General features: G+C 33.8%; 5 protein-coding genes across 5 annotated transcripts; 1 reads left to right on the forward strand and 4 right to left on the reverse strand.

The window, feature by feature from the left end:
- Positions 1-303: 303 nt before the first annotated feature.
- On the reverse strand, positions 304-4,051 carry MONOS_10906 (putative secretion-regulating guanine nucleotide exchange factor). Its single transcript, XM_067863392.1, has 10 exons — positions 4,003-4,051; positions 3,874-3,952; positions 3,481-3,816; positions 3,361-3,410; positions 3,175-3,277; positions 2,959-3,101; positions 2,468-2,561; positions 2,048-2,210; positions 1,001-1,494; positions 304-829 (listed from the first exon to the last, which is right to left on the reverse strand). Exons 2-10 carry the CDS (start codon positions 3,884-3,886, stop codon positions 543-545), a joined length of 1,683 nt encoding a protein of 560 aa, XP_067723830.1. The 5' UTR covers positions 3,887-3,952; positions 4,003-4,051; the 3' UTR covers positions 304-542.
- Positions 4,052-7,956: 3,905 nt separating this feature from the next.
- Positions 7,957-10,767, reverse strand: MONOS_10905 (putative Transposon Ty3-G Gag-Pol polyprotein; the record flags this gene model as incomplete). The annotated part of the gene is made up of 5 exons (XM_067863391.1): positions 7,957-8,087; positions 8,135-8,850; positions 8,968-9,779; positions 9,834-10,147; positions 10,224-10,767. 5 exons carry the CDS (start codon positions 10,765-10,767, stop codon positions 7,957-7,959), a joined length of 2,517 nt encoding a protein of 838 aa, XP_067723831.1.
- Positions 10,768-11,620: 853 nt separating this feature from the next.
- Positions 11,621-11,941, reverse strand: MONOS_10904 (uncharacterized protein; the record flags this gene model as incomplete). Its single annotated transcript, XM_067863390.1, has 1 exon — positions 11,621-11,941. The coding sequence occupies one exon, from the start codon at positions 11,939-11,941 to the stop codon at positions 11,621-11,623; it is 321 nt and encodes a 106-aa protein (XP_067723832.1).
- Positions 11,942-18,109: 6,168 nt separating this feature from the next.
- MONOS_8677 (uncharacterized protein) lies at positions 18,110-18,634 on the reverse strand (the record flags this gene model as incomplete). The annotated part of the gene is made up of 2 exons (XM_067879106.1): positions 18,110-18,393; positions 18,532-18,634. 2 exons carry the CDS (start codon positions 18,632-18,634, stop codon positions 18,110-18,112), a joined length of 387 nt encoding a protein of 128 aa, XP_067723833.1.
- Positions 18,635-19,747: 1,113 nt separating this feature from the next.
- Positions 19,748-19,969, forward strand: MONOS_8678 (uncharacterized protein; the record flags this gene model as incomplete). Its single annotated transcript, XM_067879107.1, has 1 exon — positions 19,748-19,969. The coding sequence occupies one exon, from the start codon at positions 19,748-19,750 to the stop codon at positions 19,967-19,969; it is 222 nt and encodes a 73-aa protein (XP_067723834.1).
- Between the last annotated feature and the right edge of the window lie 2,680 nt (positions 19,970-22,649).

The following is a 22,649-nucleotide window of genomic DNA, read 5'->3' on the forward strand; positions in this document are numbered from 1 at the left end:
AACAGTAAAATATTAATTTTAATCAAATTTCCAAATATTTAAAAAATTATATTGGGCTGATGGATTGTCATTTTTCATTATTTTGATTTCCATATTCTTTTTTGTGTTATTAAACTGTTTCTTGAATGAAATCGACAAAACCCTTGATTATTTCACAAAAAGTTCTTCGAATCATTTTCATGAAAAGCACAGGATTTATAATTGTTCATATTTCTATCTTTTCAGTTAAATTGGAAGAATCATTTCTCCATTTTAATATATCAAACTTGAATTATAGCTTTTAAACAAAATAAAACAAAAATCTTTTTTACAATCCTCATGAATACATATTTTATTATATATTTAGCTAACATTACTCTTAACAGAACGTTAAAACTTCAGAAGAATAATAAAAAAAAAAAAAAATTAAAATTATAACAAAAACATAACAAAACGTAACAAACAAACAAACAAACAACAACAACAACATTAACAATAATAATAAACATGTTTTTAATTTCATAGAAAGAAAGAAAGAAAAAAAAAAATTAATTGTAATGATCTCAATCATCGTCTCCAGTTATAACACACATGCAGAAATAGCTTCCAACCAGTCTTTTTGCTATTCTGTCGCCAAATGGAATTGTGCTCCATGAGAAATCAGTTCCTGGATGAATCTCAGTGATTGGATGGCTGAGAAAAGGAGGAGCTATTGGTTCTGGTTGAAGAGAGGTTTGAGAAGAAGAAGAGGAGGAGGAGGAAAAGGAAGAGAAAGAAGAAGGAGAAGGAGATATTGATTGAATTGGGTTTGAGGGAAATAACTCGCCAAATACGAATATTCTGCCAGATTCTGAAGAATTGAAAAAATAAAATAAAAATATTATTAAAAATTATAAATGAAAAGTAATATTAACGAACATCATGGGAAAAAAAAAAAAAACAAGAAAAAGAAGAAAGAAAAGAAAAGAAAAGAAAAGAAAAGAAAAGAAAAGAAAGAAAGAAAGAAAGAAAGAAAACATACTCATCAAGACCATTGTGCTCTTCCAGCTCAATGCAACATCAGCAACAGTCTCTGTCTCAATGAGAGACAAAGAAGAAGGAGAAGGAGAAAGAGAAAGAGAAAGAGAAGAGGAAGAGGAAGAGGAAGAGGAAAAAGAAGAGGAAGAGGAAGAGGAAGAGGAAGAGGAAGAGGAAGAGGAAGAGGAAGAGGAAGAGGAAGAAGAAGGAGTAGAAGAAGAAGAAGGTAATTCAACACCATCTTTTTCTTCTTTTTCTTCTTTTTCTTCTTTTTCCATCTTCATTCCATTTATCTTCTTTGCTTTTTGTTGAGAGATATAAAACCCTGCCTCTTCTTCCTCTTTCACCATCTCGTTCAACATATCCAACGCTGAATTTGTCCTCTTTTTCCCTCTTTTTGTCTGTTTCGACAGAACAATCGGAGGAAAAGGAAGAGGTTTGATCGATTGAGAGAGAGAAACAGAGAGAAAACCAAGTTGTTGTTCACCATTGAAGCCCCTGGGGAAGAGAAAGAGGTGAGAGAGAGAGAGAGAGAGAGAGAGAGAGAGAGAGAGAGAGAGAGAGAGAGAGAGAGAGAGAGAGAGAGAGAGAGAGAGAGAGAGAGAGAGAGAGAGAGAGAGAGAGAGAGAGAGAGAGAGAGAAAAGAGAAAGAGAGAGAGAAAGAAAGAAAGAGAGAAAGAGAGAAAGTAAGAGAGAAAGAAAGAAAGAGAGAAAGAAAGAAAGAAAGAAAGAGAAATAATTGGAGAAAAATATAAAAATGATAAATAAATCATAAAAATGCAAAAATCATTATGAAAAAACAAATAAAATTTTCATTTGATTATAACAGAATCATAATTGTCATGTCTCATATTTCTTTGCTTAAATAAGTTGTCAAAATTTCCCTTCTTTTAAACTCTTTCAGCCAATAACATCACATCACACACAACATTCATACAAACAGCACAACCATTCAATGATTCAATTTATCCATTAATGAATTCTTCATTCATTTATTTTATTTTATTTTATTTTATTTATTTAATCAACACACACACACAAACAAACATACCATACAAACAGCCTGTTATCTTCAGTGATGGCCGCTGAATGATCGCCCCCTGCTCTAATCTCCCTCACAGGGACATTCCCAAAAGAGGAGGAAGGAATAAGAAGAGGAACAGCTGAGCATTCAAACAGACGCGGATGCTTGTTTATACCCAGCTGGCCGGTGCCTTATTGAATATATGAAGTGAAATGAAATAAAATGAATGAAATAAATAGAATAGAATAGAATAGAATAGAAGAGAAGAGAAGAGAAGAGAAGAGAAGAGAAGAGAATAAATAAAATAAAATAAAAACATGTCAAATAAAAATAAACATTTTCTTTTTCCTTTTCATTCAATAGACTCACAAAGCAATATATATAAATATAAATAAATAGATAGATAAATATAAACATATATGTTCATATACGTATGATACCACATACTGTTATCACCACACGAAAAGACATGGCCAGATTCAGTCAGAAAAAGAGAATGCTGCCATCCGCCGGCAAAACTCACCACTTTTGTTGATACACTCTAAATGAATAGATAAATTTGATGAGATTAATGAGAGTTTCAATTAAAAAAGAAGAGAAGAGAAGAGAAGAGAAGATGGAGGTAAAACAATAAAGAAAAAGCAAATTAAATTATTAATTTATTAAAAATGAAATTGCATAACAAATACAAAAATAAGAATTCTTTTTCAAATTCACAAGAGAAAAAATAAAAACAAAAATAATTCTGGTTTCTATTTCCAGCTAATGAAAATCAACAACATCACAATAAAACTTTTATCTCTCAATTTTGTTTATGTTAAAATGCAGAAAGAAATCTCGTACTAATTCAATTTGTCATTTTTTCCTCTTCTTTCTCTCTCTCTCTCTCTCTTTCTTTCTTTCTCCTTTTCACTGAACTCCGTCCATAACACGCAAACCTTCATGCATTTTGTTTCTCTTTCCTGCTCTGCTGCACTAACAGAGATGCTAATCTCTGTTGGATCACTAATTTTTCCATATCTCTTTCCCGTTCCGATCTGCCCTGAGCCATTATCTCCAAACATGAATACTGCTCCGTTTTCTATTTAATAATAATAACAATAAAAAAAAAAGGAAATAAACATGAAACAATTGATTTCAAATGGACTTCAAACCTAAAATAACTCCAGAATGGTAGAATTGGCAATTAAATGAAGCTATCCTCGAATCGCCTTTCGAAGAAGAAACAATTCCATTTGGATTTCCAAATTTAGTAATCTTTTATTTTTTCATAATTACATAATTTTGAAATAAAATCAGAAACGGACTTAATAGAAGCAATTACAATCTGCAAAACATACAAGGGTCCATTCTTGACACTTTTTACTATGTAATCCTTCAGCAATTCCACCTAAAATCGATAAAATGATAAAATGTTTTTAAGTTTTCATTAATTATTAAAGCAAAATATTGATGAATACATTGTCCACAATTGTTACTCCCCCAGCAAAGAAGCTGCCCTTTATCTGTCAATGCTAAGAAATGGCCTTCACCCCCTTTCACTTCTATAAACTTTGTTCCTTTCCCAACACAATTAATATCTCCTTGAAGAATAAACAATTCGAAATTTGAATGAGGGTTCGACATCCACAGAGAGCCATCATCTCCAACAACAGCAACAATATAGTCAGTTTTATCTCCTTTTCGATTATATGCCATGCATAGAGCAACTGACTGAAAATTTTGGTGTGAAATTGTTCTAAATGGTATCCAATATTTACCTTTCTCGGAAAAAATAAATCCTTCAGAAAAGTATTCTAAAAATAAGTCAGAACAGTGAAGCGTTTAATCATAAAAGTACAGTCCAAATATACGTGCAAAATTCATTTTTCAGCCAAAATTTGTTTTATCGCTGAATTTCAAGATGGAATACACTGTCCCGGAAATGTCTTCCTGTTATTATTAGATGCATTAAAAATTAAAAAAATAAGACTTTTTTAAACCAGAATGAAAACAATCCAATTAATATAATATTGATATTAACAAAAAAAATTATATGATTCGTTAATTTAGACTTTTCATTTTTTTATCAATCCAACTGTTTTATATAAATGAACAATGTATTTCCTAACTGTGCTTTTGAAAATTGATCTCATGAAGGATCCCATTTTTTGAATATTTTGAAATTCCGTAAATGACTCTTACTTTTTTAAATTTTGTTAAGAGATAAATAAGAACATTTTATGTGAGGTTTTGAAATATAATTTAAACCTTTGCTTCGAAATCCATAACCAAGTGCTTAAACTTTATTGTTAACAACATTTTTTGAGATTGCATAATCTTTTTGTGTTTCGTTAAAATTTTGTTGAACAGTTGGAGAAAAGAAATATATATGTGAAGATTTGTTATCTACGTAATTCTGTGTTATCGACTTTGCGAAGAATTCTGTTCAAAATCATGTTATTAAAAGGTATGAGAAATATTCACTTCTTTTTCAAGAAAAAAATTTTAACCCAAATCACTGGGTGGTTTATTATTCGAAAAGTTGGATAAGAAACCAATAGATTTGGGGAAATCGTCCTTGGAGGATCCACTTTGTAAAACAGACGAGAGTTCGTGCTTTCGGCAATGGACCTTGTCCACCTAATATTTGGTACAAAATATCATTTAATTTAAGTTTCATTTTTCATTGTTTTATCACTTTCAATTTAAATAATTAATTATTTGATAGCATTTCTATTTCATTTCCATATTAATAAATATTTGAAACACAGATATAATTTAAAATATTTTTTTCTCACTTCGGTATTATTCAAATAAAACTTCAAAAAAAATATTCAGACATTTTACATTTTTGAAATGAAAAAGTTTTATAAAACAAGTTTATTGAAAAAAGGAATTCCTGAAACAACATCATCTTCAATTCCACACTCATTGACACCACGTTCAATTAAAAAAATACCATCCATTCCCCAATTAGTGTTCCAAGAATTAATAACTTTCCAATATTTTGTTCCGTTCTCAATTCCCCATCCGACTATTTTTACTGCGTGGTAAGCTTCAAGATCTCCGGTCAAATGATGATAAATTCCGCTTTTATAAGCAGCAAAATCTGTATACACTGCAAATGTACCAGTAACAGGTCCATTTGTCATAATTTCCGACATAATTGCATGCTCATTTCCCGGAATTTTTGAAAAATTTTTTATTTGAAATCTTTCTTTGTCAATTGGTATTTTTGTCTGAGGATAGCATGTTCGATTGCATTTTGGTGTTGGCCACAAATCACAACCGGGATGATTGCATGTTCCCATTTGATATGGAATGCATTGTTCGCTCGTAATTCCATTTCCTTTGACAAAGTTATGAGCTGCAAACGTTCCACCTCCTCTGCAACCATTTGCATTGGGAGCGCATGATATGAGATGCTGTGCGGATAGTTTGGGCTTTAACAACCCTTTTGAATGAATGCAAAATCTGTCTTGTATTTCTTGAAAAGTGGAGACTGCCCAACAACTTCCACAATGTCCTTGATCATAAATTGTACCAATACTTTGACAATCAGGCCAAAATGTAATTGAATCAAAATAATCAGGAAGGTTTTTTACAATTTTTATTGATGAGAAATATTGTTCTCTCCTTGAAGATGGTCTTGACCCACATAACATTCTAAAATCTGAAAGCGAAAGATTTTCAAATCTTTGATTAATTCCAGCAATCCACTTTTTATTTGGATAAGAATTAATTGTACCGATTAACACATCCAAATTTAACGAGAAAAAGGAAGAAAAAAATAAAAAAACAACTCTTTTCAAACTCATTTCAATGAAAAATTTTAGGGATAGATCGAAGTTAGTGGATGAAGAAAATTTTCGATGTATTTCATCAAAAAAAAAAAAGATACATTAATTCTTTATACAAAGTTTGGAAGATAGGCAAATGGGTACTTTACCGGAACATCAGAATTTGCTTTATTTCATGATAAAAGTGACAATCATTGTATTAAAAATATTTGTACAAAATATTCAAGAGCGTAAATTACTCTAAGTTGAAATGAAATTTTTCAAATATATATATATATATATATATATTTTTTCAAAGTGACATAATTTTTATGAAAAGTTCCTTTTGTATAATTTTCAAATAAGATAAAATTTTCATATTTCGATCACATTACTGTTCCCACTCATCAAATTTCACTGTCATGAAAATAAAATCTTGATAATGTTTATTTTTCCATTTCAGTGAAATTAAATGTGTGGGAACAGAAATGTGATCGAAATATGAAATTTTTGTCTTATTTAAAAATTTAACAAAAGGATATTTACAAAAAAATTTGGACATGCTTTTTAGGGATGAGAAATATTTCATTTACAAAATAATTATAAAGTTGTCATTGATTTTTTTGGAAATTTTCATTTCCTTAAAGATGATTACAAGAAAAAAGAAAACTAAATCTTTTTATCAGCGTCATCATCTCGATTTCAAATGAGTTTTTGAACCTCATAATTTTTTTTTTTTTTTTTTTTTTTTTTTTTTACTTTTTTTTTTTTTTTTTTTTTTTTTTTTCCGGATAACCTTTACACCAAAAAATTTTTCCAATAAAATCCTTATACGTTTAACCAAAACCCTTAAATAGAAGATTAATGACAATATCCTATTATCTATAATGAATATTTTTATGGAATTGAAAAACTATTTGAAACTCAATCAAATGAAAGATGACACACAACAAAAAAGATTCACAAGTGTAATAATTTCCTATTTTTTTTCTCAGTGAAGTTAATAACAATTTCAAAGCCATTTCTTTTCATTATATTCATGAGCTATCATTAAATTAACTTTTCTATTGAGAAAAGTTATGTTTCAGCAAAGAGAAATTTTCTGATATGGCTAATTTTTATTGAAAACTTCGTTTTGATTAATTTACAAACAAAATTTAAACTTCATATTTTCATCAATTTTCTGTTCACGTTAATCAAACTACACAGAAATGGAAATAATAACATTATAAAAGCACTGTTTTCATTACAGGAAAGTTACGTGAGTGGGAACATAAAATTGAAGAAAATATGAAATATTTGTTTTATTTGTAAATTTAACAAAAGGAACTTTTCAAAAAAATTCAGACAAATAACTCAAAAAATGTGAAAATTTTAAAAAAAATTATTATAAATAAAATTACAAAAATGGTTCCGAACAAAATTCGCGGAGAAAAATTTATCTTCAACGCCTCTTTATCAAGGGAGTGAGCTCTGCATTATGGGCTCAGCCGGTCACAAAAGTGATGTGTTCGAATGAATGAAGTGTTTTAATAACAAAACAATAAATGTTTTCTGTGCCTAATGGCATTCTGAGGAGTTGCAGCGTTTGGCGGTTGTCTTTGGCTCGGCTTGGGACGTAGTTTTGGCATATGGTAAACGGCGCTCGATTTAGGCCTCGGTAATCGCACTCGGCTATCAGCATCGGCTTTTGGTATAGTCTAGCTGTATACATTCTTGGTATTACTCTGGTGTGGCTTTATCTTTGGCTTGGTCTGTAGATTTCATCAATAATATCTGTGTTATTTTGACTCAATTTATCTCTTCGTCTTTCTTTCTCCTTGAATATCTCTTGCATTATTCCAGGTTGTGAATTATTTTTTTAAGGTCTTGGCTTGGGAAAAAACGGGAATGATTGGACCACGTCTGTTCGGTGGAAAATAATTTATTTGAAACACGAAGTGTGAAGCGGAGGGAGGAGCTACGCTCTGGGAGGGATAAGAGGTGTTGTAGATAGATTTTTCTCCGCGAATTAAAGTACAGAGTACCTAAATTCTAGAGAAAAACAGTTATCTGCAACACCTCTTTATTAAGGGAGTATTTTTAGTTGGGCAAATCTTTGTTTTTACATATTTCAGTGCCTATATCAGTCCTTTCTGTCTCTGGTTCTTCTCTGGTATTCTCTGGTTCCTTCCTCTATCCAGTATTATTGTCCTCTGGCTCTTCAACACTCATCGGAAGTATTATCGTTTGATTAGGCTGAGTCGCGGGAAAAGATTGCAGTGATGGAAGATTTGGGGAAGGCGCTTGTGTCGTGAAAGGTTCGGCTGTTGTATTCGCGTGAGTGAGTGGTTGAAGTGGAGGAAGACCAAACAAATGGTAGTTGTTTGCTGAGTGGCACAGAAGGGAATGCCCTCTATCTGTTTTGTTATGCGGCTCTTCTTAACAACTGTGTTTTCATCTTGTTGGGAGCTATCTTCCTCTGGGGCAAGGAGCACGCAGGCCATCCGGTTTGCCAGGTTCGCTTTGTAGTATGATCTGGACGGAGTGTGAGCAGTTGTTGATAGGCGTGCGTGCTTGGCGATACACACCTCCGGGATACCACTTGATGCCAGTTTGGATATCGATGCGTGCATTATTGTGTATGGTCTGTATTCCTCAGGAACTCCTGCTTTCCGCAGACCCAATCTTGCAAGCGTTCTTATCCCCTTTGCGGTTAACAGTGTATGGTGCGTTGTATTGAGAAGGAACTTATCTCTATTTTCATACGTTGCTTTGACTCTCTCCCAAAGGGTGTGAATAGCTCTTGCCGGACATATTCGTTTGTGAACATCCTCTAGGCATGGAACAGTAATGTATTCCCTGGATCTGGAAGTCTTAAGTCTTGTGGATAGATAAATCGCATCATTTTCGAATATTGAGTTAGCCATTGATATCTGCTCAAGCTCATGGAATCGACATGAAGTGAACAGCATAACCAGCAAAATGCACTTCACCGTCAGGTTAAAAAAAGAAAGATACTCGTTCAGCCCGTAGTTCTCGTAATATGACAGCACGATGTCTGGGCTCCACATCTTTGTGTACGACTTTCTATGGGTTTGGGAAAATGAAAACGATCTGAATATTGTTCTTATTAAACTTTCCTTACTCAAGTCCTTACCATATACCGTCTTGGAAAAGAGTGAAATCGCTGACCTTGTGGCACACAGGCATGAATATTTACCACCTTTGTCTCTCATGGATAGAAGACAATTTGCGCAATCCATTGACCATTCATCGAAATATTTCGGGAACGGCCCCAGTTTCAACTCTTCCCATTCTCTGCTGAAGTGTGCAAAGCCAAAGGTGTATGTAGTCCATGTGGACTTTGCTATGCTCTCCTTCGTCACGGAAATGATCCTATCTGGGACTCCGCAGATCCTGAGGCTTCTCCACCACCATTCTTCTCCAACTTCTCTTACCAATTGATTGTTACTGCCATGTATCCCCCGGGAGGCAGTGCTGCACCCGTTCTCCTCAGGCCTGCTCCCGGGATTAAAACCGCTTTCGAATTCCTCCAAACGTAATATTGAGACATCATCTCTTCCAGTAAGTTGCTCCATATCTGATTCCTCCATGATGGAAGAAGAATGATTGCTCTCGCTCTCTCTGCTTTTACTTTCTTGAGACTCGGAAGAATCAACGGAATCGGAGGGTGAATGAGCATTGTGTTCCTTGTCCAATCTGCGGTGAGACCATCTTGAGCGAACGGACTTCCTGGACCATACCATATCTCCTTCCTCTTGTTTCCTTCGTTTGCGAAACCGTCTCTCTCTGCTATCACTCCGAGAGCCATCTCCGCTTCCTTCAGACATTGACTCCTTATCATATAATCTCCTGCGACCTCTAACCTGGACAATGCGTCTGCGGTTGTGTTTTTCTCCCCTGGAATGTGGATTGCTGTCATCGTCAATTTCATCGACTGACATGTAGCCCTGATCTTTCTCAATAAAGGCAGGAGGTTGGGTCCCGCACCATACCTGTTGATGTTGAATACCACACTGGTATTGTCAGAGCGGAGAAGGATCTTGTACACATGGTTGCGAGTGATTTGTGATGAATAATTGTTGAGAGCCAATAAAACTGCAAGGAGCTCCTTGAAATTGGATGTTTGGATTTTTGTGTTGTTGCTGAACTGTTTGTGAAAATGAAATCTCTCTCCTCCAACTGCCAAGGTTGCTCCGCAAGCCCAAGGGGAAGCATCTGTCGTTAATATGGCGTCGGGTTTCGAGAAATCCACCAGTTCTCTGCTGTAATTCTCCTTGAGCCTTTGAATCCAGAAGTCCAATTGTCTTTTTATGCTGCTGTTCAAGAACACCGCTCCTTCCCAACCATCTTTCTTGACCTCCTTATTCAGAAATTGGTACATTTTGTTCATGTATAAAGAGGCGCTTTGTACACGAACCGTGCGGCGCTGAGCTGACCTATGAATGAAGCGAAGTCTCTAATCTTTGCAAAGCTGTTCTTCCTCACCCTCTTCATCCATTTGATACACTCTTTCCTCAGTTCCCTGCGTCTCTGTTGTTCCATTGAGACAACCATCCGACTCGTATTCCACGTCCATCCGAGATAGTTGAAGTTCTTCTTGGGGAAGAACTTGCTCTTCTCCCTGTTGATGATTAAGCCCAACTGTTGAAACCAATCGACAATTTCTTGAGTTGCAGTCTTCAGCTTGACTTGATCTGGATCCAGCAATAGGACATCGTCCAAGAAGGAAATGCACCTCACCTTACATCTTCTTCGGATTTCTTGCGAAACTTTTCTCATGACTTTCGTGAATATTCGCGGTGCGTCTTTGAATCCGAAGGGCATGCCTTTGAACCCGTAGTATCTTTCTTCGAACTTGAAGGCTAGGAATGGTGTGAAGTCCTTGTGAATTGGAATCAGGAAATAAGCCTGAGAAAGATCCAGTGAGGTTGCGAAATCTCCCTTTTGGATCAGTCTCTCCACAATGCGATGATCTTCCATTTTGAAGTGAATAACTTTCAGTGCGGCATTGAGTGGACGGAAATCGAGGATTTGACGGAACTTCCCTGTCTTCTTCTTTATGAAAAATATGTTGTTCAAGCAACAGACCTCTCCTTCTTGTAACTGAGTTACGATATCTGTCCTGAGTCCTTCTTGAATTTATTCTGAACAAGCCTTTTTCTCCTCTCTGCCACCCAGGAAGCCTCTGCCTTTCTCCTTTTCCTGTTTCAACTTGTCCCTTGCAGCTCTCCCCTTCCAAATCGGTCTTATCTCATCTTTAATCCGATTGGTCACTCCGATCTTCTTCCATTCCTCGGCAAAGGCTTGGGTGCGGCCCCCTGCTTTCTCAGAAAAAATTACCACTTGAGGCTGAACGTGTTGACCTTCCAGTTCCCGAGCTAGTTGAACTCGTTCTTCATGTCCCAGTTCTCTTTATTCTTTGTGAAAAGAACGAAGCAGTGTTCACTTGCCTCCGTTCTGTTCTTGCTTGCGAAACGGGCTGAATCCTCTCCAGCTGCCCTGTGGTCAATAACGGATCATCCTTTTCTTCCTGAAGTGTTTTGGCGGCCTTGAAGCCGAATTTGGCTTGGATGCGCATGTGGCGTGCCGCTTGGAGAGCTGCGACTGTAAGCATCATTGCATCTCCCTGGTGTTGTTGTGCTTCTTCTGTTGTCCCTCATGTTGCCATTAACATCGCTTTCAAAGCGGGCATTAATAAAGATCCCGCTTTATACGCTCCTTCGTCTAAAGCATCGGAAAACCAACTTTGCGATCGCGAATGTGGATAGGTCGTAGCAGGCAGGAACGTGGGGACCGATAAGGATTCGTAATCTCGTAATGTCTGGAGTGGATCTCATTGATCGACATGATAAGCAAATATTGGACTCTGCAAGTTTTCTCCAAAGAGTAATTTAGCTGCTTCTAATAGAGGTTGTGTTGGGGAGTGAGGCGAGCCAACTGAACTAGTTGATGTTGAGGTTGTCGAGGTTGTTAAGGACATAGCTGACAGAGCTGGGAATTGTGATCCTGGGGACTCTGTAGTTGGGATGGAGATGGGAGGCGCCATTCCCATACCGCCTGTAGTTCCGCTTTGCGGGAATATCCCGCTCAGTCCCGAGGCAGGTCCTTCCAACAAAGTTGTCATCTTTCGAATTTTGTGATCGGCTGAGCCCATTATGCAGAGCTCACTCCCTTTATAAAGAAGTGTTGTAGATAACGGTTTTTCTCAAGAATTAAGGTACTCTGTACTTTAATTAATAACTTAAAATAGCAAACATATTTATGGAATAATGAAATAAATTGATTTCATCGATTTTTGAAAATTCAGGGATTGCACCCTTTTGCAGGAGGATATCTTTCGCTATTATTTTTTCATGATGATTCTTGGAAATTGAAATTTATTTATTTATTTATTTTTTTGACTAATTCATTTCACGATCGAGAATGATAATAAAAGGAAAAAACCTTCGTTTTTTAGAGCTTGATTCATTCCAGTTTGATCAAAATTTATTTTCACTAAGAACGAAAACAGAAAAGCTGCAAAATAATTTTTGAGAGTGAGGGGATAAAAAACGATAAAAAAAAAAATAAAATCCACCATTATTTTCGATAAGTTTTGACCATAATTATATGATTTCTCATTGAATACAATCAAAAATGTTCAATAATACAAACAAATTAACATTCATTTGGGGTAAAATATGGACTTTCAAGCTTTTTATGCACAAAGCTGGATGATTATTTTTGAAATCATCTTTTTTTGAACAAAAAATACGATTTGATAATATCATTTTGAATATTGATAAATCGACACAGAAAAGTGACAAATCCTATAAAGACAATCTTTGTACTCCATTTTCATCAAATATTGGCTTTTGACACAATTGAAATGATTTTTTCATTTCAAAGATTAATTGATTCTCCTTGATAATAAATTATCAAAATAATCTGCATCCCGAAAAAAGTTATGATTTCAAAAATAATTACCCAGCTTGAAAAAATTGTTTCACTAATAACATTTTTAAACTTTATCAGATTTCAAAAAAATTTTTAATTTTCTTATCTGTTAACAGGCATCGTAGAAAACAAAAAATAAAGTTTTCCAATATTTCACGAATGTCAAAAAAATGACCCATTTTTATTGTGCTTTTTGATATTAAAAAGTTAATCGAAACTGCATAATTTTTCAATGAAAATGCCTGAAGTGAAATATTTTGCACCGTATTTCATTCAAAATATATTTTTGAAAAAATCCATAATAAATTTTCAAATATCTCAAAAAGTTAAAAAAAAAACAATCTTCAATAACTCTTCACATCAAATTTTCATAAAAATTCACTCTGGTGGAAACATGAAAAGGTGTTTAATAATTTTTTAAAAGAAATAAAGAATTAAAAAGGAAAATAAAATAAAATAAAATAAAATAAACTGACGGGAAGACAAAAATTTCTACATGTCACACAGGTTTATAGCAAAATTTATTTTTTTTCCTATTATTTTCATTTCATTTCATTTCATTTGATATTATTTTTTTTTGATTTGAAATCAAATAACTTTGAAAAGACGATTGGAAATGTCGTGCGAAAAAGATAAAAAATAATTAAGAATTATCTTCGTACACTGTTTTCTCAATGTTTGTTTATCTTCTTTGATCTCCTCATATGATTATCATTATATTTCAATTCGTTTCCTTCTTTTGTTTGTGAAATGATAATTCATTTCAGTTTAACACAACACTTTTGAAAGTTATATGAATATCTCAATATGTTGCAAATACTATTACGAAGATTTCAGAATTATTTTTGAAAACTATTTCGTGATTGCAATCCAATAATTTCTGATGTGTGCAATTATTTTTGAAATCATGGTTTTTTTCGAGGTGATGATTATAATGAAAATTCATTGTCAGAGAAAAGGTATTTGTCAGTGAAATGAAAAATTAATTTCAATTGTTTCAAATGTCAAAATTTAGTTATGAATAACGATTGTGATGGTTTCAAAAAGGAGTTGTCACTTTTCTGTGTTCATAAACTTAAATTCAAAATAATTTTATCAATCTGTATTATTTGATCGAAAATATAAGATTTCAAAAATAATCACCCATAAAGCAAAGAAAAAGTTAAAAATAAAGTGAAATTGAAGAAGTGCACACACTTTTAAATTCAAAATCGAAAATTATTCATCCAAATATTGGTCCCAGTCCATCTTCAGTTTGTCTTTCTACCCACAAATTTTTTTTTTTACTTTTCTTTGAAGAATTTCATAACCACTTTTCGCAACCTCCAGTTGAAAGAGGTTAATAAACATAAGAATTTTCATAAAAACAAGCAAAAGAATTTGCGTCATCATCATACAGATGAATGTCTTCTGCTTTGACATTTTTTTTTTGATCAGTAAAGAAAAAATCATTCAATAAAATTTTCAGAAAATATGACTTCTTTGTTTTCAAATGATGAAAATGAATTCGATTGAAGTTTTTATTGGAAGATGTTAAAAAGAACAAGTTTGGGGAAGCATCGTCAAATTAGATGAATGAAAAATGTGATGAACAAAGTTGTAAATGAGATTTGGTATTTGATTCTTCGTTGCGTTTGCAAATATAAAACGCTCTTCTGTATTAATGATCATAGGAAAAACTATATATTATTCGCTGTTTTTTAGGAGTTCATGAAAAATAATCACAAAATAACTTCCTTTAATTGATTTAATGATCAATATAAACAAATATTTGACCAAAGAATTCAAATTTATTTGTTTAATCGACTAATAGTGACTCTGACTTGACCTGACGGTCTTGACCGGTACTGATGGATCTCAAATTCCAACTTTGCCTTCACGTTTGTTTCCCATAAAAATAAAAAAAATTTGTTTTTTTCAAAAAAAAAAAAAGAAAAGAAGTTAAAACTTTCTTTCAAAAAATTTAACGAAAATGAAACAATATATATATATATATATATATATATATATATATATATATATATATATTAACAAAATTGATTCAAAAAATTCGAAAATTGAATGCTGACGAGAATATTTCTGCTAGGAATGTCAGAAGTGAAAAATTTTGCGTCAGTGGTCATAACGTCACACATGTAAATTTTGCTATTTTTTTATTACTGAATTAAAAAAAAGAAAAAGAAACAGAAAATTATGATTTTATATAGGTCATTACTCACGAAACTTTACTGAAATGGAAGTTTATTCTTTATCATGTAATTATGAAATTAAAATAAAGTTAGGTGATTGGAAACAAAAATTCGATTAAAATATTAATTTTTAAAATAATATGATTAAAGTGATTTATGAAGAAAATTTTCACAAAAGTGTTATAATCAATAAATCGTTTCAACTCAATAAAAACTTTTGTTTCGAAAATTTTGCTCTTTGTATATTCGACTAACACTGAAATATGATAATTCCTTTTTTTTTTAAATATTTCATCACGAACTCATCTCAATCATTGGCTTTTGAATCAAACGTGATGATTTGAACATTTTGGTAATTTTTTTTTTTTTTTTTTTTTTTTTTTTTTTTTATTTATTTATTTATTTATTTAAAAGTTCTTTTTGTTTTATTTGCATAATGTCTTGGGTCATTTATTAATATGGGTTATTAATTTTGAAATAATAACCTTATTAGGAATGTTGACTATTCAAAGGTTTTATTTCTTTGGAAATGAATAATTCATAAAAAAGAAAAATGAATTATTATTTCCAAAATTGATAATGTTCAATTAATATCAATGAAAAAAGAACTTCGAAAAGGAGTTATTTCTTTTCAGAATATGTCAAAATTTTTTTGAAAAGTTCCTTTTGTTTAATTTTCTTATAGAATGAAAATTTCATATTTCGATCAAATTTCCGTTCCCAATCATGAAACTTCACTAAAAATAAAATTATTACATCGTCAAGTTATTGTCTTAATGACAGCAAAATTTGGTGAGTTGGAACAGAAATTTGATCGAAATATAAAATTTTTTCTTTATTTGAAAATTAAACAAAAGGAACTTTTCAAAAAAATTTTGACATATATATATATATAGTGAGTTCTCAAACAAATATTTTTGTGAGAGAAATGCTTAATACAATATTTACCCACATTTTTAAAATATCAGTTAAACATCTGCGTCACATGCCTTCTGACGTGAACATTTTAGGAGTGACGTGACGTGAATGAAAAAATTTTATTTTCTTATAAAAAAAATTTGAAAAAATAAAAAACAAGACATGCAAAGAAAAATTGAATTTTTTGTAATTCATCTTTCATTATTGAGAAGGCTTTTAAAATTTTTTTCATTTTATAAAATGTTCATTTCAATTTTTATATGAACAATGGGTTATGTCGTGATCAATTTTTTATGGTATAAATACCAAGGCATTCGCGTCACTGCCTGTCACTGACGTAATTCCAGTCACTAAGGCATTTAGCAAAATTTCTTTATTTGTTATTCATGGATGCCTCACAAATATTTTTTTCTTCCTTAAAAAACCCAGAAATAGTTTGTTGACAGTTTATATTTTTATTTTTATTTTTTTGTATTTTCAATAACACTTTTTTATTCTTCTTGATCAAAAAAGTTCGAGATGTATAAAGAAACCGAGAAAATGTTCAAATCACACAGATGCGAGTTGATAAAACTGAAAAAAATAGAATCCAATGAGTACACAAACTGTTTGAATTTTTAGATTTTTCTTGAAATAAATTTGGAACTGATATTTAATTTTTTCATAGGTTATTATCATCCAATTCAGGAGGAATTAATCATTTCAAAACCTTCTCTTGATATTGTTAATCACAAAATATTTATTGCATTCACTCCTTTGTATAAAGACAGGATTGCAAAAAAGGATATGCACAGACTTTACATGTGTCCGTGTGAAAAAGATGGAGTTGCCTGCGGAGTAACGGGTCGGAAGGATTACTCTTTGATTTTTAATCATAAATGTGATTTGATGACAAATAATCATATCTCTTTGTTTTTTTCTCAGAAGTCCAATTTATCAACAATTTCTCCTGAAAGGAAACAAAGCAATGGAACTTCTCAAACAACATTGAAAGGTAAGCTCGCTGAATCTTTCATCAATATCGTTGCCCATAGTAATATTTCTTTTCTATCAGTTGCAACAAATGAATTCAATGATTTCATTACAGCATTAATAAAGTCATCACAAGCGAATCCACACATGAGCAGAGAAGATATTTTCCCTCGCTTAACAGAGAGAAATGTGAGTAGACTGCTTCATGAAACGAATTCAAAGAAAATTGAAAAAGCAATTTCTATAATTTCTAACAATCCCCTTGGAGTTGTAATTGACGGAGGAGTTGTTGGGGGAGTAAGCTACACTGCAGTTGGTGTAACAACAATGGATCAATTATCAAAACCTATCTTTTGGAAGTTGTACAAAGGCTGTCGATCAGAATCCGATTATTTCAATTTGGGAACAGAAATAATGACCGAGCTTAGTGCTTATGGATGTTCTGTCAGAGCTTGGTGCTCAGATGGACTGAAACCACAAGTTTTGGCTTTGAATAGGATATCAACTAATGATTGCAAGGAATTATCTGGTTTGTCACATACAAATAATTATCCCAGACCAATTTTTATTAGATGTCTAAATCATTTAATCAACTTGGTTGTCAGTCATGCTTTTTCTGAAAATGTTAAACTTAAGCAAATGAAGGAATTGATAATAAACTTCAGTCAGCAAGCACATTTGTCAATTTTCAGAAACAGTCTGAAAAAAAGATGCCCATCATTTATTGCCACAAGATGGCTGTGCTTGTATAATATTTGTTTCTTCATAAGACAGAATCAATCAATAATAAACAAAACCAGCATGCTTTCAGACAACGAAATATTTGAAATTGCACTTACTGAATTGTTGCTGTATCCACTTTATTCGATGCATCTGATTTTTGAAAAAGAATCGACAAAACTTGGAGATGCTTTTCCTGTTGTAATTCAAGCAATGAATTTGTTTTATTCTTTTTCAACATATGAATATTTCCTATATGGAGAATGGCATAATGCATTAACAGATATAGTCATTCTGTTATATAACTATACACTTTGTAATTTTTCTGGGCAATTACTTGCAACATCTTACGCATTAACTCCAATAGGATCATATAAACATCGAATCAACAAATTCACTTGTGACCCTAGGGAACGTTTGAATATATACAAAAAATATACATTATTATTAAACTATTCATATTTTTCTTTTATCTCGAAAATATTATTTTATTTAGTTTCAGAAACAATTATTGATGTGTCAAAAAAATCAAGTGAATCTCTATCTCATTATTGCGGGGAAGATTCATCTGGATCAATGTGTCTTATTCAAAACTCATCAAATACTTCTTCTTTGTCAAGTTCGTCATCTTCCTCTTCATCCTCCTCTTCATCCTCCTCTTCATCCTCCTCTTCATCCTCCTCTTCATCCTCCTCTTCATCCTCCTCTTCATCCTCCTCTTCATCCTCCTCTTCATCCTCCTCTTCATCCTCCTCTTCATCCTCCTCTTCATCCTCCTCTTCATCCTCCTCTTCGTCTTTATCTTCGTCTTTATCTTCCTCCACCTCAAATGTTTCCTGTTTAACCACGTTTCCTATTTTCCAGAATCCTTCTTCGTTTCAGTCAATACAAAATCATTATTACATAACTTTTTCGGATACACACTTGTCAAACCTTCCGTTTCTATCAACTGAAAAGTTGAAAATAGCTTTTGTAAATTCTGAAAAAGAAGATGAAGAATATGGAAAACGTGTTATTGGATCTTCTTTTTCAACTTCTCTAACCACAAATTGCACAAAAACTATGAATGTTGAGTCCTCAAACTCAAAATTGAAAAGTTTGATTGATTTCATTTCAACTCTTGATTCGAATTCTCTTGAAAACACAGAAGAATATGAAGAACAATACGAAATCGAAGATTTTGATGAACAAGATTTGTTTGGATTGATTCTAGCTGAAGAAGAAGAAAAGGATGATGAATATAAACATAAATCCAATGAAACGGATCATATCAATTTCTACTTGACAAGAAAAACAACTCAGCATGATGAAGTGTCAGAAAGAATGTCAACAGACATTACAAAAAAATCACAAACTGAAAAAGAAATTTCTGGAAATGAAAGAGAACCAACGAATAATGAAGAAAACAACGAAAGTGAAAACGAAAGCGATAGTGATGTGGATTTCATTTGCAATTTTTCTCGTTTCAGAAGAATCGAAGAATGTAATGTTGATTTAGAAAATCAAACTTTGAAAAATATTTGGGATTATTTATTTTCTGATTGGTTTGGAAGGATTGTGGCAGGTTTTAGAGTCTTGTTGGATCATATGATGGATGAAAGGCACAACAGAATAAAGTCTCAATGCATGAAGTTTTTTAAAGAATTATTACTTAAAAAAGTGAAAGAAGAAGTCATCGAAGAAGATGGTTACATTTTTTATCAAGATTTTGGTTCCTTCAGTGAAACACATACAATATTTTCTAATATAGCTTACTGTATAATAACTTCGCCATGCAGTGAATCATTCTGTGAAAGAATATTTTCGAAAGCCCGAAGAATAATTGGAGATCGTCGCCACAATATTTCAGACAGAACACTTAATGCTCTTCTTCGTCTTTAATTTCTCATGGGAATAAATTTTTTCTGTTTTGAATCTGTTGAATCAATCATTTTGTTCGTCACTTATTTATTTTCTTTCCCATATCGCTTGACCTTTACAAAAAGCTGAAATATTGTACAGAATTTTAATGTTTTTATGTTTTGACAGAAAATCGAAGTTAATCTTCTGAATATTGAACGAGCTGAAGCAAAAAGAAAAGGCGAACTATGTGATTTGAGGAGAATAATATCGAACCGGTATGGAGAAGGAGCAGAGAGTGCGTTAATGGTGGGAGGCGGTCCGCTGGATGTGTAGGGTGGTCAAGTTGTGTTTAACAGTCTGGAGGCAGAGGTGGAAGCAGAAACATGCGATGCGGAAGAGTTTCACCTGGTGCATGGCACAGGCTTGGAGCTTCCGGTGAGGAGCACTTGCGTCGTGTGCAGAATGAAGCGAGTGTGCTTAATGAGACAGTGATTGAGGTGGTGCAAATGACATGCAAGTCTGTGGAAATGAATCGTTTGAATATTGGTGCTCCAGAAAGCAGGGGAGGCGGAACTGTGGCAGCGGATCTTGGAGCTGCGAAGTGACTGAAGCAAAAACAGAAAAGCAGTATCAGGAGGAACAACTTCAGTGTGCTTGCGCTCGGAGTTTTGTGGGTGATGAGAGTTTATGTATGTGGGGAGAGCTCGGGGAGCACGGTGGTGGAGATGAAGCCATTGGAGTTCAGCAAGAACGAGGTGCGGTGGGGGGTAGAATACGTATGTGCGGGATATTACTCTGGCGGCAGTTGCGAAAAAGGAGCGGATACCATTTGTGTGGAAGATGTGAATGGGAGACGAGGATTCTGAAGAAGAAAAAGAAGAAATATTTGCTGTTGATTGCATTTTGTTGAACAAAGGAACCGAATTTGATCTGCCTCTGCCTTTTTGGTTGGAATAGCTGAGCTGAGAGTCTTCAATGTAGGTTTCTGAATGGTTGATGGAATACTATGTCATGTGTTGTGTTTTTGAGATTCTCTTCAAAAGACCATATGAATCTGTGTTTAAAGAAGAAGCCAATGAACTCGATGAAGACAAAAGGTTTGCGTCTGAAGAAAATAACTGGATTTTCTAGAGGGCAAGTTAATTGCTTATGATTTGTGTGGCACACTGCACATGTTTCCCATCCACCAATACCATCACCCGCGGCAGAGACGGGTCAAACAATAGAACAGTCCCACACAGAAGCTGAATGCTGCTATTGGACACTTCGCTCGGAAACATTGAGGATGTGAACGACTCTGCCCGCTTCTTCAGAGAGAATATCGTTGACTGTGTGCGACTCTGTGCCTGTGTCTGTGTCTCCATCAGCGTCTGTGATTGTGCTTGTGCTTGTGCTTGTGAATGAGAATGAGAATGAGAATGTGCCTGATTCTCTGCTTTGCCTGATGAAACAAACAATCTTTCTGTTCTCGCTTTAATAAACATTGCCAAGTGCTTTGATAGAGAAGAAAAAAAAAGAAGACAATCGAGCTGGCTGAGTTTCCATCTTCATCTGCAAAAAGAGGATAATCTGTGATTCTATCACTTCTATCACTTCTGTCACTTCTGCTTCTTCTATTGCAGTTGCGGTTTCTGTAGTTTTCTTCGCAAAGCAGAGAAAGCAAAGAACAAGCAGCCTTTATCAACCGGAGGAGCGATGTCATTCTTCTCAGCACTTCCACCTCGTCTGACAGCAAACGCAGATTAAGCGAGGCAGCCGGGGTACGCGATGACTGCAGAACAAGAAACCTTTCACAGAGCATTAAACGTCTTTTGGATGAGGATGAAAAAGAAGAAGAAGAAGAAGAATTGTTGATGGAGCGAAGGAAAGAGGATGTTGAATGAGATTGCAGCTCGTCAAAGTGGAGGGAGGACTTGAGAGAGGAAGGCTGGTATGTGTTTTGTTGTGTGGGGATGCTGAGAAGGATGTAAAGGTTGTGAAGAAGAAGAAGAAGCAGAAGCAGAAGCAGAAGAAGGAGAAGAAACAGAAGGACGAGAATTAATCACATCGCTCTTCGTTCTTCCATGGATTGATTTCGCAGGCACAGCTGAAGGGGAAGACAAGAACATCGATTGATAAGAAGCGAAGGATGTAGATGTATGGAGCTGATTGCAAGAAAAAGGAAGCATTCTATTTGTTTCCTTTGAGGAGTGTTTTTGAACGATTTCTTTGCTTCTCAGCAGCAAACTGCCTGTGGAGTCAACTTTTGCAAAGGAAGAGTGAGTGTCATGTGGTGATTGATATGATTGATATGATTGCAATAAATTTTATGATTGAATAGATTGAATAGATTGAATTGGTTGAGATGACTGAGGTGATAAATGTGTTTGCAATGGAATAGGAGAAGAAGGAGAAGGAGAAGAGGCAGAAGGTGAGGCAGAAGGTGAGGCGGAAGAAGGAGAATTGTCTGAGGTGAGTGAATGGGAAGAAAAAGAAGAAGAAGTGAATGTTGATGAAGATGAAGATGTGGAAGAGGATAAAGAAGAATGTGACATTGAAAGTGAAGGCGAAGCATCACGCTGTTCTGTTGAAGAAGAAGAAGAAGAAGAAGAAGATAAGAGGAGGAGGAAGAGGAGGAGAAGTTGAAGGAAATAAATGAGAAAGAAAAAAAAAAGAGGGAGAAGGAGAAAGAAAAGAAGAAAAAAGAGTCGAACTTAATCAATCTCTTTCCATTCTATCTAATTTCCTTTGTTTTCCTGCATTTTCATTCGTTTCCTCTTTGTTTGAAATTGAAATTGAAATTTTATCTTGTGATTTTTTTTCTGCTTTGAATTTCCTTTTATTTCTTTATTTTCCTCTTTCTTCTTTTCTCTCGTAAATTCCATACAATTTCTGCTTCTTTCTCCTCTTTCCTTCCTTCACTCTCTTTCTTCTCTTTCTTCTCTTTCTTCTCCTTCTCCTTCTTCTTCATCATCATATTATTCTTCTTCTTCCTCCTCCTCCTCATCTGGATTTTAACTCATACACACTCTTCTCTTCGCATCCTTCTCCTTCAGCTTCTTCAGCGATTCGTTTTGGTCTTTTAAATATGATTTATATTTCTTCTCTTCCTCTTCCCCTTCCCCTTTCACTTTCCTTTCCTATTTCTCTTCCTTCTCTTCCTTCTTCTGTTGACGATGAGAAAGAAAAGGCGAAATAAACTTTGTTCTTTTTGTTTTTTCAAACAGTCCCTTCCAGCTGGACACAGACACACTGCCATCTTTCTGCTTCTTGTTCTTTTCCTTTTGGTTATGTTGAGCGATTCTG

The sequence above is a fragment of the Monocercomonoides exilis genome (genome assembly GCF_001643675.1).
Source record: "Monocercomonoides exilis strain PA203 chromosome Unknown scaffold35-1074681, whole genome shotgun sequence".
Taxonomy (NCBI): domain Eukaryota; phylum Preaxostyla; order Oxymonadida; family Polymastigidae; genus Monocercomonoides; species Monocercomonoides exilis.

Excerpts from the sequence above, each read along its gene's own strand:
- MONOS_10906 (XM_067863392.1), bottom strand. Across the intron at positions 3,411-3,480 it reads GAGTAACAATTGTGGACAAT|GTGGAATTGCTGAAGGATTA; the intron begins GTATTCATCAAT and ends TATCGATTTTAG. Across the intron at positions 2,562-2,958 it reads GAGAAACAAAATGCATGAAG|AGTGTATCAACAAAAGTGGT; the intron begins GTTTGCGTGTTA and ends CTATTCATTTAG.